Source organism: Eleutherodactylus coqui, chromosome 13, assembly GCF_035609145.1.
Source record: "Eleutherodactylus coqui strain aEleCoq1 chromosome 13, aEleCoq1.hap1, whole genome shotgun sequence".
NCBI classification, from domain to species: Eukaryota; Metazoa; Chordata; class Amphibia; order Anura; family Eleutherodactylidae; genus Eleutherodactylus; species Eleutherodactylus coqui.
In genome coordinates, this window is record NC_089849.1 from 24,991,567 (window position 1) to 25,011,019 (window position 19,453).

The window sequence follows — 19,453 nt, forward strand, 5'->3', positions numbered from 1 at the left end:
TACGCTGCGCAATTTTGGGAGAAAAAGAACACATCTGGAACTCATTAGGCTAAATAGCCATCTAAATTGGAGCGCGCTAGCCTGCTGTGCAAATGAGCATGCATGTGCGAAAAGTACAATAAAACGTGCTGATATGTGCGCAAAAAATACTCGTCCATAGTGGAAATATGGTGCGTTGAAGTATGTGCAAAACGCATACGCCTGTGTGAAGTCGTCCTAAAGGCCATTTTCCCAGAACAACTATCAATCAAATTTGCATGATCCACCAATTTTTTGAACGTTCATTGTAAACACGGCCAACGATTGCATGACGAACAAGAATTAATTCGCTGCTTGTTCGTCGTTCGTGTATGTACATTTAAACATGCATAAAGAAATCATTTACACGTCATTGCGTGTGAACAGCAATCATTTAGTCATTCACATGAATGTGAACAGCTGAACAATTTGCGAACGTAATTCTGAAATAAATTGTGAATTATTTAGTTTAAATTGTAAACGGGCTGCATGAGCGAACTCTGTCATCATTTGTGCGTGTGAACAATTTATTGCTCCATGTAAAAGGAGCCCTAGCTGAGGTTATACCATTTTTGCCTGCTAGGGGGGGATAGTTTAATTATCATTACCTTCTATAGTCACCTAAATAATTCACAACCTATAAGTATCCAGTCAGAAGGATGAGTTGTGATCTCCTCTATTATAACTCTGTAATCATCATCAGTAACTGTGATAGGAGTGTTTGTGTCCTCCTCTAGGCAGCTCCAGTGGTAGATCCAATTTAAAAGCATAAAAAAAAACTGAGAAACTGACTAGAAAAGGAACACATAACCCCAAGTAGATCTGAGCCGGTCAGAACTGAGATCACATGACCATCTAAGGAAAAAGTGGCCAGGAGTACAGGTAGAAAGAAATAACTAACCAAGGTAACACTAGCCCACCAACATATACTAGAGGGATAGCTACATAGTGAATGAAGAAAATAATCTGGCTAGTGTCTGGTGACGCAATGCTAGGTGTTCGGGAGCTTCCACATAGGAGGCACTCACTTCCGATGCAGGTTTGCTATAGCTCTCTGTTCTATTTGCTCATAAGGTGTCTAACATAACTACTTTCATCTTTCTTTAGCCATACGGCCAAGTGGCACTGCCCAGCCTGGAGAAACTCAGTCTGTCCTGCCCTTAAAGGTACAGGCGTCACATGAACAACCCATGTTCTATACAATAAGGGCCAAAACAGACAAACGTGATTTCCTCACAGTTTGCGGCCATTAGGCCGTTAAAATTCACCGCCACAAAACATGATGAAACAACTCTATCGATTTCAATGGTTTTGCTTTGACTAGCAGGATTCTCGTGCGTTAATACTACACCACTGGACTTGCCCTATCCTTCTCGCATGTAGGGCAGGACCTATCTTCCAGTCTTTTTTTTTTACCCACGCGCAACATTGCGAAAATTGAACGGCAAAAGAAAGAATTTTACCTCATTCATGCACAAACACGCTCCGTAGTGGCGACGTATCTGCACATGTGCTCATCTGTTCTAGCCCTAAACCAACAATGCAGCCAATGAGATAAGAAGCATGGCTCCAACCGTCCCCCCCTTACACAAGGAGTCTACAGATGATCCAACCGGTCAACGCAACGAAGGGTGCATGGACACTAGAATGAAACACAGCGGACACAAGTCACTGAACGATCTGTATATTCCCATTTATTATAGTAGCTCGATACAGTCCACTCCATAAGATCACTTCTGAATGACACACGTCTTGTTGGAGAAGCAGCCGGATGTGCGAACATCGGTACACGGAACTCGACAACGTTCATCACGATTTTAAGAATTCATTTGTATACTGTGAGGACTTCATATACAGACATTGTCTGATTGCAGTGCGGCACTAGAACACTTCATACTTGTGCAGTAAAAAATACCTAGAATACGGAACGTCTTGAGTTGCAGATCCAGTCCACAGCGGCACTTTTTCTTCTGACCCAGTCAGGCATCATATAGATCCGGAATTAGAACATTCACTTATAGAATCTCTTTGTACAAAGCTGCAGAAAATACTACGTATCGCTTACCCATTATTCTGATTGATGGACTGGTCACAAGCTCCGTCCTGTCTTTTCGGATGATCGGGAATACGATAATTGCAATGTGATTTCGAATGATACAATTTTACTCTCTCTAATCTCTCAAGTTATCAACATTTGTCCAAAGCAGCGCCGCATTCACTTATGAATTGACCTCCAGTGGAGGCTTGTCCCATAACTCTGTCATTGGATTTGGTCCCCATGGTATACAATCATATGGCACTCTATACAACCTTCTCTGCTCAGCACACTATCAGATTATATTTTGTGCTCATACATTGTAGCAAGTTAGTATATGACAGGACAAGAAGCATCAAAGTTATCATTCGTGCAATGGCTCAGCCTGATGCTGGTCTTTTTCCACTGCGAGGCACGGAGGATTGGCTCTACAGCCTTGGATGCAGGTTACTCAGCAATCATTTGGTTGTGGCTGGTGATATATCAGAAAAGTTTATGGATTGTGCTGTGTGCAGTGTTCGGTTTATTGGTTTATCTGCTTTAGTAGTCCTAGTTTCCTCGTACCTGGCAGGACCAATATCGCACTAAGAGTTAGGGTACTCTTTGCTCCCTCCACCCTTTTTTTTGATTGTCAAGGTGCAACTCATTGGACACATGGAATGTGGCCTTAAGGGTTCTGTTTGCTATATTGGCCATGCAGGAGGCTCAATCCTCTGCACCTTCCTGTTCCAGAACTCCAGAGGGGCTAACTGCACCGTTCTTCAATATGTGGGTCAGATTGCAGAAGATTGTTTGATGCTATGGAAGCTGACCCGGGTGGGTGAGGTGGGAATGGACATTGCTCGGGCTACTCGGGCACGGATTGAGTGCTTGTCTTGCCAGCGATGCCAACGCTTTCGGACTGCGGAACGTACCTAAGAAAAAAGAAGAGCATTAAGCATCATAACCATAAAATACGTTTAGACACCAACACTCCGCGGAATTTCCAAACGGAGAGGAAGCATACGATATAGGGAATGATGCAGAAAGGGATGTGGACCTTCCATCTGCATAAGACCAACAAGGATCAACGAGACGGCAGCATCAGGGGTGCATTAAGTCCAATAGTCGTATCCTTAAAATATTCATGCTAACACAGGGATTTTTTTTCATTATAGGCAATGTGAATGATGACGTTATCCCAAGCAGAACATGCTGAGATCGTCCTTATGTCATGTGAACAGATTTCACTTAATGCACCCAACCAGACCTCCCAGTACCCACAGTGCAGTGGCCAAACTTCTTTCTAAATTCCAAGAAACAGGTACTGTCACTGATTAACCAAAATCTAAATGACCAAAAAAGCGCTACTGGTGAATCATCAGCATTTAATGCATTTTACGACAACGAACCTCTGTTTAACACTGGGGTATAGACTTAATAAAACTTCCAATATACTTTAATATTAACATGTGGGGATGTATAACATGGGCACGTGTTGTCAACATCGGAACATCCCTGTATGGATCTCATACCATCATACATGGCTAGAAATCTCAAGTAATGGGCCGGTAATACCCACCTCACTGTTTAAGAAGCAGTAGAAGACGGAGACGAAAAATCCCTGTAGAATAAATACAGCAAGAAATCTTAGAAATAGAACAATGAAAGATAGAAATCACAACATTTTGTGACCTTCTGGTCTAGTCAACTCCAAGATGTATCATATAAGGCTCAACAGGCAAGGGGTGACTAGGTGACAATAGAGAGTGCGAAGGTTGCCGCTGCCCTTGGCTTGTGGGGCAATATTAAGCCTAGTGGACTATCAGCCACATTAAATGGCACCAGTAGTGTATATATCATGTGATAGCTGATGGGTCATGTTACACCAGTAGCAGGGGCGTAACTATAGAGGGTGCAGGCGATGCGGTTGCACCCGGGCCCAGGTGCCTTAGGGGGCCCATAAGGCCTCTCTTCTCCATATAGGGAGCCCAGTACTATGAATAAAGCATTATAGTTGGGGGCCCTGTTACAGGTTTTGCATTGAGGCCCAGGAGCTTCAAGTTATGCCTCTGTGCAGCATGGTTTCGGTATGGGTACAGAAACAGGTAAGGGGGGGGGGGGGCAGCTCACCTTTTGCATCAGGGCCCCTGAGCCTTTAGTTACGCCCCTGACCAGTAGTTTATATATCATGTGATAGCTGATAGGTCATGTTACACCAGTAGTTTATATATCATGTGATAGTTGATGGGTCATGTTACACCAGTAGTTTATATATCATGTGATAGTTGATGGGTCATGTTACACCAGTAGTTTATATATCATGTGATAGTTGATGGGTCATGTTACACCAGTAGTTTATATATCATGTGATAGTTGATGGGTCACATTACACCAGTAGTTTATATATCATGTAATAGTTGATGGGTCACGTTACACCAGTAGTGTATATATCATGTGATAGCTGATGGGTCACGTTACACCAGTAGTGTATATATCATGTGATAGCTCATAGGTCTTGTTACACCAGTAGTTTATATATCATGTGATAGTTGATGGGTCATGTTAGACCAGTAGTTTATATATCATGTGATAGTTGATGGGTCATGTTACACCAGTAGTTTATATATCATGTGATAGTTGATGGGTCATGTTACACCAGTAGTTTATATATCATGTAATAGTTGATGGGTCACGTTACACCAGTAGTTTATATATCATGTGATAGTTGATGGGTCGTGTTACACCAGTAGTTTATATATCATGTGATAGCTGATAGGTCATGTTACACCAGTAGTTTATATATCATGTAATAGTTGATGGGTCATGTTACACCAGTAGTTTATATATCATGTGATAGCTGATAGGTCTTGTTACACCAGTAGTTTATATATCATGTGATAGCTGATGGGTCATGTTACACCAGTAGTGTATATATCATGTAATAGTTGATGGGTCATGTTAGACCAGTAGTTTATATATCATGTGATAGCTCATAGGTCTTGTTACACCAGTAGTTTATATATCATGTGAAAGCTGATAGGTCATGTTACACCAGTAGTGTATATATCATGTAATAGTTGATGGGTCATGTTACACCAGTAGTTTATATATCATGTAATAGTTGATGGGTCACATTACACCAGTAGTTTATATATCATGTAATAGTTGATGGGTCACGTTACACCAGTAGTGTATATATCATGTGATAGCTGATGGGTCATGTTAGACCAGTAGTTTATATATCATGTGATAGTTGATGGGTCGTGTTACACCAGTAGTTTATATATCATGTGATAGTTGATAGGTCTTGTTACACCAGTAGTTTATATATCATGTAATAGTTGATGGGTCATGTTACACCAGTAGTTTATATATCATGTGATAGCTGATGGGTCATGTTACACCAGTAGTTTATATATCATGTGATAGTTGATGGGTCGTGTTACACCAGTAGTTTATATATCATGTGATAGTTGATGGGTCATGTTACACCAGTAGTTTATATATCATGTGATAGTTGATGGGTCGTGTTACACCAGTAGTTTATATATCATGTGATAGTTGATAGGTCTTGTTACACCAGTAGTTTATATATCATGTAATAGTTGATGGGTCGTGTTACACCAGTAATTTATATATCATGTGATAGTTGATGGGTCGTGTTACACCAGTAGTGTATATATCATGTGATAGTTGATGGGTCGTGTTACACCAGTAGTTTATATATCATGTAATAGTTGATGGGTCACGTTACACCAGTAGTGTATATATCATGTGATAGCTGATGGGTCATGTTACAACAGTAGTTTATATATCATGTGATAGTTGATGGGTCATGTTACACCAGCAGTGTATATATCATGTGATAGTTGGTGGGTCGTGTTACACCAGTAGTTTATATATCATGTGATAGCTGATGGGTCATGTTACACCAGTAGTGTATATATCATGTGATAGTTGATGGGTCATGTTACACCAGTAGCAGGGGCGTAACTATAGAGGGTGCAGGCGATGCGGTTGCACACGGGCCCAGGAGCCTTAGGGGGCCCATAAGGCCTCTCTTCTCCATATAGGGAGCCCAGTACTATGAATAAAGCATTATAGTTGGGGGCCCTGTTACAGGTTTTGCATTGAGGCCCAGGAGCTTCAAGTTATGCCTCTGTGCAGCATGGTTTAGGTATGGGTACAGAAACAGGTAAGGGGGGGGGGCAGCTCACCTTTTGCATCAGGGCCCCTGAGCCTTTAGTTACGCCCCTGACCAGTAGTTTATATATCATGTGATAGCTGATAGGTCATGTTACACCAGTAGTTTATATATCATGTGATAGTTGATGGGTCATGTTACACCAGTAGTTTATATATCATGTGATAGTTGATGGGTCATGTTAGACCAGTAGTTTATATATCATGTGATAGTTGATGGGTCATGTTACACCAGTAGTTTATATATCATGTGATAGTTGATGGGTCATGTTACACCAGTAGTTTATATATCATGTAATAGTTGATGGGTCACGTTACACCAGTAGTTTATATATCATGTGATAGTTGATGGGTCATGTTACACCAGTAGTTTATATATCATGTGATAGTTGATGGGTCATGTTAGACCAGTAGTTTATATATCATGTGATAGCTGATAGGTCTTGTTACACCAGTAGTTTATATATCATGTGATAGCTGATGGGTCATGTTACACCACTAGTGTATATATCATGGGATAGCTGATGGGTCATGTTACACCAGTAGTGTATATATCATGTAATAGTTGATGGGTCATGTTAGACCAGTAGTTTATATATCATGTGATAGCTCATAGGTCTTGTTGCACCAGTAGTTTATATATCATGTGAAAGCTGATAGGTCATGTTACACCAGTAGTGTATATATCATGTAATAGTTGATGGGTCATGTTACACCAGTAGTTTATATATCATGTAATAGTTGATGGGTCACATTACACCAGTAGTTTATATATCATGTAATAGTTGATGGGTCACATTACACCAGTAGTTTATATATCATGTAATAGTTGATGGGTCACGTTACACCAGTAGTGTATATATCATGTGATAGCTGATGGGTCATGTTAGACCAGTAGTTTATATATCATGTGATAGTTGATGGGTCATGTTACACCAGCAGTTTATATATCATGTAATAGTTGATGGGTCATGTTACACCAGCAGTTTATATACCATGTGATAGTTGATGGGTCGTGTTACACCAGTAGTTTATATATCATGTGATAGCTGATAGGTCTTGTTACACTAGTAGTTTATTTATCAGGTAATAGTTGATGGGTCACGTTACACCAGTAGTTTATATATCATGTGATAGTTGATGGGTCATGTTACACCAGTAGTTTATATATCATGTGATAGTTGATGGGTCACGTTACACCAGTAGTTTATATATCATGTGATAGTTGATGGGTCATGTTACACCAGTAGTTTATATATCATGTGATAGTTGATGGATCATGTTACACCAGTAGTTTATATATCATGTGATAGTTGATGGGTCATGTTACACCAGTAGTTTATATATCATGTAATAGTTGATGGGTCACGTTACACCAGTAGTTTATATATCATGTGATAGTTGATGGGTCATGTTACACCAGTAGTTTATATATCATGTGATAGTTGATGGGTCATGTTACACCAGTAGTTTATATATCATGTGATAGCTGATAGGTCATGTTACACCAGTAGTGTATATATCATGTGATAGCTGATGGGTCATGTTACACCAGTAGTGTATATATCATGTGATAGCTGATAGGTCTTGTTACACTAGTAGTTTATATATCATGTAATAGTTGATAGGTCATGTTACACCAGTAGTGTATATATCATGTGATAGCTCATAGGTCTTGTTACACCAGTAGTTTATATATCATGTAATAGTTGATGGGTCGTGTTACACCAGTAATTTATATATCATGTGATAGTTGATGGGTCGTGTTACACCAGTAGTTTATATATCATGTAATAGTTGATGGGTCACGTTACACCAGTAGTGTATATATCATGTGATAGCTGATGGGTCATGTTACAACAGTAGTTTATATATCATGTGATAGTTGATGGGTCATGTTACACCAGCAGTGTATATATCATGTGATAGTTGATGGGTCGTGTTACACCAGTAGTTTATATATCATGTGATAGCTGATGGGTCATGTTACACCAGTAGTGTATATATCATGTGATAGTTGATGGGTCATGTTACACCAGTAGCAGGGGCGTAACTATAGAGGGTGCAGGCGATGCGGTTGCACCCGGGCCCAGGAGCCTTAGGGGGCCCATAAGGCCTCTCTTCTCCATATAGGGAGCCCAGTACTATGAATAAAGCATTATAGTTGGGGGCCCTGTTACAGGTTTTGCATTGAGGCCCAGGAGCTTCAAGTTATGCCTCTGTGCAGCATGGTTTAGGTATGGGTACAGAAACAGGTAAGGGGGGGCAGCTCACCTTTTGCATCAGGGCCCCTGATCAGTAGTTTATATATCATGTGATAGCTGATAGGTCATGTTACACCAGTAGTTTATATATCATGTGATAGTTGATGGGTCATGTTACACCAGTAGTTTATATATCATGTGATAGTTGATGGGTCATGTTAGACCAGTAGTTTATATATCATGTGATAGTTGATGGGTCATGTTACACCAGTAGTTTATATATCATGTGATAGTTGATGGGTCATGTTACACCAGTAGTTTATATATCATGTAATAGTTGATGGGTCACATTACACCAGTAGTTTATATATCATGTGATAGTTGATGGGTCATGTTACACCAGTAGTTTATATATCATGTGATAGTTGATGGGTCATGTTAGACCAGTAGTTTATATATCATGTGATAGTTGATGGGTCATGTTACACCAGTAGTTTATATATCATGTGATAGTTGATGGGTCATGTTACACCAGTAGTTTATATATCATGTAATAGTTGATGGGTCACGTTACACCAGTAGTTTATATATCATGTGATAGTTGATGGGTCATGTTACACCAGTAGTTTATATATCATGTGATAGTTGATGGGTCATGTTAGACCAGTAGTTTATATATCATGTGATAGCTGATAGGTCTTGTTACACCAGTAGTTTATATATCATGTGATAGCTGATGGGTCATGTTACACCACTAGTGTATATATCATGGGATAGCTGATGGGTCATGTTACACCAGTAGTGTATATATCATGTAATAGTTGATGGGTCATGTTAGACCAGTAGTTTATATATCATGTGATAGCTCATAGGTCTTGTTGCACCAGTAGTTTATATATCATGTGAAAGCTGATAGGTCATGTTACACCAGTAGTGTATATATCATGTAATAGTTGATGGGTCATGTTACACCAGTAGTTTATATATCATGTAATAGTTGATGGGTCACATTACACCAGTAGTTTATATATCATGTAATAGTTGATGGGTCACATTACACCAGTAGTTTATATATCATGTAATAGTTGATGGGTCACGTTACACCAGTAGTGTATATATCATGTGATAGCTGATGGGTCATGTTAGACCAGTAGTTTATATATCATGTGATAGTTGATGGGTCATGTTACACCAGCAGTTTATATATCATGTAATAGTTGATGGGTCATGTTACACCAGCAGTTTATATACCATGTGATAGTTGATGGGTCGTGTTACACCAGTAGTTTATATATCATGTGATAGCTGATAGGTCTTGTTACACTAGTAGTTTATTTATCAGGTAATAGTTGATGGGTCACGTTACACCAGTAGTTTATATATCATGTGATAGTTGATGGGTCATGTTACACCAGTAGTTTATATATCATGTGATAGTTGATGGGTCACGTTACACCAGTAGTTTATATATCATGTGATAGTTGATGGGTCATGTTACACCAGTAGTTTATATATCATGTGATAGTTGATGGATCATGTTACACCAGTAGTTTATATATCATGTGATAGTTGATGGGTCATGTTACACCAGTAGTTTATATATCATGTAATAGTTGATGGGTCACGTTACACCAGTAGTTTATATATCATGTGATAGTTGATGGGTCATGTTACACCAGTAGTTTATATATCATGTGATAGTTGATGGGTCATGTTACACCAGTAGTTTATATATCATGTGATAGCTGATAGGTCATGTTACACCAGTAGTGTATATATCATGTGATAGCTGATGGGTCATGTTACACCAGTAGTGTATATATCATGTGATAGCTGATAGGTCTTGTTACACTAGTAGTTTATATATCATGTAATAGTTGATAGGTCATGTTACACCAGTAGTGTATATATCATGTGATAGCTCATAGGTCTTGTTACACCAGTAGTTTATATATCATGTAATAGTTGATGGGTCGTGTTACACCAGTAATTTATATATCATGTGATAGTTGATGGGTCGTGTTACACCAGTAGTTTATATATCATGTAATAGTTGATGGGTCACGTTACACCAGTAGTGTATATATCATGTGATAGCTGATGGGTCATGTTACAACAGTAGTTTATATATCATGTGATAGTTGATGGGTCATGTTACACCAGCAGTGTATATATCATGTGATAGTTGATGGGTCGTGTTACACCAGTAGTTTATATATCATGTGATAGCTGATGGGTCATGTTACACCAGTAGTGTATATATCATGTGATAGTTGATGGGTCATGTTACACCAGTAGCAGGGGCGTAACTATAGAGGGTGCAGGCGATGCGGTTGCACCCGGGCCCAGGAGCCTTAGGGGGCCCATAAGGCCTCTCTTCTCCATATAGGGAGCCCAGTACTATGAATAAAGCATTATAGTTGGGGGCCCTGTTACAGGTTTTGCATTGAGGCCCAGGAGCTTCAAGTTATGCCTCTGTGCAGCATGGTTTAGGTATGGGTACAGAAACAGGTAAGGGGGGGCAGCTCACCTTTTGCATCAGGGCCCCTGACCAGTAGTTTATATATCATGTGATAGCTGATAGGTCATGTTACACCAGTAGTTTATATATCATGTGATAGTTGATGGGTCATGTTACACCAGTAGTTTATATATCATGTGATAGTTGATGGGTCATGTTAGACCAGTAGTTTATATATCATGTGATAGTTGATGGGTCATGTTACACCAGTAGTTTATATATCATGTGATAGTTGATGGGTCATGTTACACCAGTAGTTTATATATCATGTAATAGTTGATGGGTCACGTTACACCAGTAGTTTATATATCATGTGATAGTTGATGGGTCATGTTACACCAGTAGTTTATATATCATGTAATAGTTGATGGGTCATGTTACACCAGTAGTTTATATATCATGTGATAGTTGATGGGTCATGTTACACCAGTAGTTTATATATCATGTGATAGTTGATGGGTCATGTTAGACCAGTAGTTTATATATCATGTGATAGCTGATAGGTCTTGTTACACCAGTAGTTTATATATCATGTGATAGCTGATGGGTCATGTTACACCAGTAGTGTATATATCATGGGATAGCTGATGGGTCATGTTACATCAGTAGTGTATATATCATGTAATAGTTGATGGGTCATGTTAGACCAGTAGTTTATATATCATGTGATAGCTCATAGGTCTTGTTACACCAGTAGCTTATATATCATGTGAAAGCTGATAGGTCATGTTACACCAGTAGTGTATATATCATGTAATAGTTGATGAGTCATGTTACACCAGTAGTTTATATATCATGTAATAGTTGATCGGTCACATTACACCAGTAGTTTATATATCATGTAATAGTTGATGGGTCACATTACACCAGTAGTTTATATATCATGTAATAGTTGATGGGTCGTGTTAGACCAGTAATTTATATATCATGTGATAGTTGATGGGTCGTGTTACACCAGTAGTGTATATATCATGTGATAGTTGATGGGTCGTGTTACACCAGTAGTTTATATATCATGTAATAGTTGATGGGTCACGTTACACCAGTAGTGTATATATCATGTGATAGCTGATGGGTCATGTTACAACAGTAGTTTATATATCATGTGATAGTTGATGGGTCGTGTTACACCAGTAGTTTATATATCATGTGATAGCTGATGGGTCATGTTACACCAGTAGTGTATATATCATGTGATAGTTGATGGGTCATGTTACACCAGTAGCAGGGGCGTAACTATAGAGGGTGCAGGCGATGCGGTTGCACCCGGGCCCAGGAGCCTTAGGGGGCCCATAAGGCCTCTCTTCTCCATATAGGGAGCCCAGTACTATGAATAAAGCATTATAGTTGGGGGCCCTGTTACAGGTTTTGCATTGAGGCTCAGGAGCTTCAAGTTATGCCTCTGTGCAGCATGGTTTAGGTATGGGTACAGAAACAGGTAAGGGGGGGCAGCTCACCTTTTGCATCAGGGCCCCTGACCAGTAGTTTATATATCATGTGATAGCTGATAGGTCATGTTACACCAGTAGTTTATATATCATGTGATAGTTGATGGGTCATGTTAGACCAGTAGTTTATATATCATGTGATAGTTGATGGGTCATGTTACACCAGTAGTTTATATATCATGTGATAGTTGATGGGTCATGTTAGACCAGTAGTTTATATATCATGTGATAGTTGATGGGTCATGTTACACCAGTAGTTTATATATCATGTGATAGTTGATTGGTCATGTTACACCAGTAGTTTATATATCATGTAATAGTTGATGGGTCACGTTACACCAGTAGTTTATATATCATGTGATAGTTGATGGGTCATGTTACACCAGTAGTTTATATATCATGTGATAGTTGATGGGTCATGTTAGACCAGTAGTTTATATATCATGTGATAGCTGATAGGTCTTGTTACACCAGTAGTTTATATATCATGTGATAGCTGATGGGTCATGTTACACCAGTAGTGTATATATCATGGGATAGCTGATGGGTCATGTTACACCAGTAGTGTATATATCATGTAATAGTTGATGGGTCATGTTAGACCAGTAGTTTATATATCATGTGATAGCTCATAGGTCTTGTTACACCAGTAGCTTATATATCATGTGAAAGCTGATAGGTCATGTTACACCAGTAGTGTATATATCATGTAATAGTTGATGAGTCATGTTACACCAGTAGTTTATATATCATGTAATAGTTGATCGGTCACATTACACCAGTAGTTTATATATCATGTAATAGTTGATGGGTCACATTACACCAGTAGTTTATATATCATGTAATAGTTGATGGGTCACGTTACACCAGTAGTGTATATATCATGTGATAGCTGATGGGTCATGTTAGACCAGTAGTTTATATATCATGTGATAGTTGATGGGTCGTGTTACACCAGTAGTTTATATATCATGTGATAGTTGATGGGTCTTGTTACACCAGTAGTTTATATATCATGTAATAGTTGATGGGTCATGTTACACCAGTAGTTTATATATCATGTGATAGCTGATGGGTCATGTTACACCAGTAGTTTATATATCATGTGATAGTTGATGGGTCGTGTTACACCAGTAGTTTATATATCATGTGATAGCTGATAGGTCTTGTTACACTAGTAGTTTATATATCATGTAATAGTTGATGGGTCACGTTACACCAGTAGTTTATATATCATGTGATAGTTGATGGGTCATGTTACACCAGTAGTTTATATATCATGTGATAGTTGATGGGTCATGTTACACCAGTAGTTTATATATCATGTGATAGCTGATAGGTCATGTTACACCAGTAGTGTATATATCATGTGATAGCTGATAGGTCTTGTTACACTAGTAGTTTATATATCATGTAATAGTTGATAGGTCATGTTACACCAGTATTGTATATATCATGTGATAGCTCATAGGTCTTGTTACACCAGTAGTTTATATATCATGTGATAGCTGATGGGTCATGTTACACCAGTAGTGTATATATCATGTGATAGCTGATGGGTCATGTTACGCCAGTAGTTTATATATCATGTGATAGCTGATGGGTCATGTTACACCAGTAGTTTGTATATCATGTGATAGCTGATGGGTCATGTTACACCAGTAGTTTATATATCATGTGATAGCTGATAGGTCTTATTACACCAGCAGTAGTTTATATGTCATGTGAAAGTTGATGGGTCATGTTACAGATTTGGCATTGGAGACCTTGAAGTTCTTTCTCTGCAGCTCATTTATCTGTGCAGGTTCTGCTTACTCATGTCTGCCAGCAGTCCACATATATGTGCAGGACTGTTCTGCAAACTGAGACAGGGGTTGAAAGATACTATTGGGAGTATGGTTAGAACTTGGGTTTGAATTTTTGGATTCCAATGTTGGCATGTGCTATTTTGGCTTGCTAATGATGTGACTGCATGAATTAATCCTCCAACGGTCATATTAAAATTGAAAAAAACCTCTCATAAACGTCACTTTTTTATTTTAGATTTTGAATTAATGTCTCATATAAATATATTTGGCGCAGCACTCAGTCGCCTTTATTCCGTTTTTAACCCCTTAGTGACAGAACTAATTTTAGCAGTAAATTGGTTCCCCTTTTGTGTCCCAGCAGCCATAACCTTTTCATTTTTTGCTTCGGCGTTGCTATAAGACACCTTGTATTTTGCGGGACGAGTTCTAGTTTTTATAGGAAGCAGTTTTGGGTCCATATAACGTATTAAATAACTTTAAAAAAAATTTTTTTGTGGGGCTAATGGAAAACTATTTCAGCATTGTTTCTTGGTATTTAGTTTTGCAGTTTTCATTGTGTGTTCTAAATATTATGTTATCGTTATTCTCTGGGTTACAACAATTCTGTCAACACCAAATTTATATGCTTTTTTATGTTTTACTACTTGTACACAATGAAAGCACTTTTCTTTTTACAAATACCCTTCTTGTGTGTCACCATATTCCAGGATCAGAGCAATGTTATTTTTCCATGGACAGAGCTGTATGGGGGCTTGTTTTTTGCAGGATGACTTGTAATTTTGACATTTTATTTTTTACATTTTTTTTTATTTTAATGGAATTTACTGCTTTAAGGCATATTTACACAAGTGCATATCGGCTGGCGTTTTCACGGCCGGCAAATATACGCTTCCATCTAAGCAGTCCCCCACTACCCTCCCACTCGGCTCTCTGCCTCTCTCCTCCACTCCGGTGTTTGCAATGGTAGGGGGCAGGATGGAGGTGGAGCTAAGCTTTGCTCTGTCCCGCCCACTCCCATTGCTGGCTATGGACAAGGGGCAGAGCTTAGCTGCGCCCCTGTCCCGCCCACTCACATTGCAGCATTTAAAGCATTGTGTAAGGGAGAAAAACTTTTTCAATTATTTTTCTGTAAAAGTGTTTAGATGCTGCAGTCAGTAATAACTGCAGCACCTACAGGGTTAAAAGGCATAGAGAAGCGATTAGATGAGTAATTCCTCAAACTTCTTACTCTTTCTGGGATAAAAAAAGACCCATATGTGACAATCAGAGAGCAAATATAAAGACATGGGGTGATTAGATAAACAAAACTCAATGTTACCCTCCCTAGGGACAGGATAAAGGCAGGAGAATCACAGATCTTCTTTGCTGCCTGCTTGTCCGCTGCCCCCTCACCCCCCTCTGTACATACACTGAAATGACAACTATAAATTCAGTATTCCCGACCCCACTTCAAACTGCTGTAACTCCAGTTCTAAAGCTTGGCTTTTATATAACCCCTAAAGCATGCTGGGACACTTATAGAACCGGAGCTACAGCCATGTGAAATAGAATAAGCTCTGTTTGTCCAAAACTGTAATGTCCTTTTCTTGTTGAACAAACAGAACTCATTTTATACTGTAGGGGGGTTAAAGCACGGCAGAAAATGATTCCTCCTTACCTGGAAGGACTGCAAGAAAGAATTAAAATAGATAAACACAATTCTTGAGACTTCATCCTCTCCCGGAGTTACAAAGAAAAGCATGTAAGTGATTCCCAGAAGTGGCAGGAGGACAAGAGTTGCCTTGACTGCTTTCCTATAGGGAAGGCAGACAAAAAATAACCTAATTCAGAAGTGACTTTCGACAAACAAGTAAATATAAGAGATGGCATGAAGCAAAAGTAGGAGGGCAGAAAGATTCGAAGAGTTGACCAACCTGTACTGGATGGTCTCGGACGTGGTGGAGGCCCGCAGCTTTGTCATCAGGATCCGCACAATGTTAAATAAAAATATAAAGTTTATCTGGAAGAAAAGGAGAGCAGCCGTCAGTACAGGACTGATACCACAATGTACGTCATAGTTGGCACCTACAGGTCTGACCATTGCAGATACTGAGGTTACACATTTTAAGAAGAAACACGTGGGGTGATGTGCAAAAACGGCACACACAGAACCAGCCACGATTCTGAATGCAGTTACCTTCCATGCAGGCATTTTGCATGGTGGCAAATGAAATCTGATTGGTTGCCCTGTCCATTTTTCAGTATTATGTACGACTGCTTAGAGCTTTTTGATGCAGTGCATTACATACAAAGCACCGGGAATCTTCAAATCTTGGCTTTACATGGTATAATCTCTGACATGTGTTTCGCTGCTGCTTCTTCCGGGGGTTATACTGGTTATACATTGCTTCATGTTCTATGTCGGGAGGGGTAACATTACTCCTTAGAGAGAGCACTAAGAAGGTGAGTGAGGAGACTTATAAGGCCATCCATGCTCCTCTGGGTAATATGCAAATAAGGGAGATGAAACCATACCTCTGCAGCGCCACCTATTGGATGGCAGCATTCCTTCAAATCAATGCTTGACCCTATAGACCCTTGAGCCTTTATAAGTCTCCTTATAAGGTTACTCTCTAACAATGAATCAGAATTAAAAACCAAGCCAGAGTCCATACACAGACAGCTGTTTCGTTTTTTTTTTTGCCCTTCATCAGTGCGCAGTGGGATCTGGCTTGGCTAGTGAGAGGCCTGGGACGTGGGCGGGAGGGGTATCATCTCTCCTTATGGAGAGCACCAAGAAGGCGAGTGAGTAGACTTATAAGGCCATCCATGCTCCTCTGGGTAATATGCAAATAAGGAAGATGGAACAATACTTCTGCAGCGCCACCTATTGGATGGCAGCTGCTCTACAGACCTGTATAAAGGGTCAAGCATTGATTTGAAGGAATGCTGCCATCCAATAGATGGCACTGCAGAGGTATTCTTCCATCTTCCTTATTTTTATGTCCTATGGCATGGGACTGATATGTGGGCATTAGGTGTACTGTTACACTCAAACTATATGCTGCTATATGTTGGTATGTGGATCTGATTATAGACATGTTGCACTTTATATTGGTCTGTCCGGCTATTTAATCAGTATGTCTGTTATTTTATGATTTTTTATTGATACAAGAGAGTTTTGGTAATATCTTATGTTGGTTGTTTGGCTTATATTATGTATAGGAGGTGTTATATGTATTTTTGGGAATTGTGTTGCCCTTTGGTATATATAGGTGGTTTTACAGGGAGGTGTGCGCTGCAGCAACCGAGAAGCTGAGCAACAAATGAACAACTGCTCTGTGTAATTGCACACACGTAACATTCGTTCGCACGCCAACAACTCACAGTAGCGACTATTTCCAGTGACCATTCAAATGATAGTTGTAAAGGCGCCCTTAAAGGGGCTGTCTCTGAATCAGCACTTAGCACTTATCCACAAGAATGGAGCAGCAGTGCACATGCTCGACCAGGACCTCAGATGAATGGAGGTCATGATTGGGGGGGTCCTAGCGGCGGGAGCCCTGCGACCAGAAACTGGAGAAAGGTAATTAATGCTGATTCTGGGACAACCCGCGGATGACTAGTTTGGGACTGGATGATTCTGATGAGTGCAAGCATTACTCCAGTGACTGGGTAGATCCTGGTGGCTCGGAGTGAGTAAGCAACTATAGACAAACTTTCAATGTCTGGGGTTTAGTCATCTCCTTGTGCGCACCTGAATACATGATGGCTTATGCGCTAGACACACTACATGAATAATAGATGTTGGTTTGTCTATGCGAGCTCAGAAATGTCAGCAGTTTGTGTCCTTACCAGTAGCACAAGGATGACGGGACCCTGGTAGATAAAGTCTGTGTACACCCCGGCCTTCTTCCCAAACCAGCACCTGGAGATGAACACAAGGGTGCGATATGTTGCCACTGTAGTTTTTGTATATTGGTATAAAGTGCATTGGGAGGGTAGTAATGGCACTTCTACAATTTGACCAGTTTAGGAAATGGTAGCAGTATTGAACTGGAGAGGCTTAAAGCCCTCCGGAGTAGTGACTATGAGGACCTACCCTTTATGCAGAATAAATGCATGACCCTTTAAATAAATCATTAAAGGGGTTTTCCAGGGAAATACTATTTATTACCTATCCTCAGGATAGGTCACTCTTAGTTGATTGGCTGGGGTCCACTGCTGGGGACTCCGGACGATCAGCTAATCAGATGCCCCCATGTCAGTGCCACAACACAGGTAGAAGCAGAAAGCTCTGACCCCTGTGTATTGGCTGGCGCTAATAACTGCAGGCACAGCTCTATTTTAATGGGACCCCAGCCTTCAATTACCAGCACCGGCCACTACACGGGGGTCGGAGTTTTCTACTTCTTCTCTACTCCCTGTGTTGTGTGGTGCTGACAGCTCGATTAGTTGATCAACTAGGGTCCCGAGCGATGGACCCTGGCCAATCAACTATTGATGATCTATCCTGAGGAGAAGTCATCAATAGTGTTTGCCCAGAAAACCCCGTTAACTAATCTGCCGTTCTCATTGCACATTATGTATAAGGACAGCTAATGAAGTTATTAGCACATTAACCCTTTGCAATCCAGTTTTGGATTCAGGGTTTCCTAGGGGGCTTTCTCTTTCTGCCATTATACAATGGCGCCATCTGCTGGCTATAGCCAGTACTGCGGTATGGGACATGCTGGAGAGGCCCCCGACAACACAGCGGCCAGTAATCTACAGTAAGAATACCCTGACGGACGTCTTCCGACATCGGAGTTGTACAGCCTTCAATGAGAATGTCTTTAGACGTCAGACAGTGGATTGGAAAGGGTTAATAAAAAAAAGATGCCACATCTCTTGCTCTTCTCCTTATCTACCCAGTATGTCTTCCCTGCTCTTCCCAATGATCAGTCCTTACTTCTCATTGTCGTAGTACAGCTTGCCAATGGCCCACGCCACAATGATGGGAAATGGTATACCTGCAATGAAATGTAAAAGGAACATTAACATCTAGAGGTTCTTATACACATTAGACTAAAGTTGTGACAATTTCAACCAAAACGATTGTTCGTCACGTGAAATCTATAAATCTTAACGGCTGTTAAGGAGTTAAAAGAATGGTTCCAGAAAGATCATATGTGCATCACTTGGCGGTTTTATCGGACTTGTACGGCCAGTTTGAACAACTTAAATTTGTTTGGAAACTTGACAACCATTCCCAT

At 40.0% G+C, this 19,453-nt stretch overlaps 1 protein-coding gene across 1 annotated transcript in view; it reads right to left on the minus strand.

Moving 5' to 3' along the window:
- Nucleotides 1–2,107: 2,107 nt before the first annotated feature.
- CRHR1 (corticotropin releasing hormone receptor 1) overlaps nucleotides 2,108–19,453 on the minus strand; it is a 148,713-nt gene continuing 131,367 nt past the window's right edge. The window contains exons 8-13 of the mRNA XM_066588102.1: nucleotides 19,150–19,210; nucleotides 18,054–18,126; nucleotides 16,133–16,218; nucleotides 15,877–16,012; nucleotides 3,615–3,656; nucleotides 2,108–2,967 (exon numbers count right to left, since the gene is read on the minus strand). Coding sequence (XP_066444199.1) covers nucleotides 2,827–2,967; nucleotides 3,615–3,656; nucleotides 15,877–16,012; nucleotides 16,133–16,218; nucleotides 18,054–18,126; nucleotides 19,150–19,210 — 539 coding nt within the window. The 3' untranslated portion in view covers nucleotides 2,108–2,826. The remainder of the gene's footprint in view (nucleotides 2,968–3,614; nucleotides 3,657–15,876; nucleotides 16,013–16,132; nucleotides 16,219–18,053; nucleotides 18,127–19,149; nucleotides 19,211–19,453) is intronic.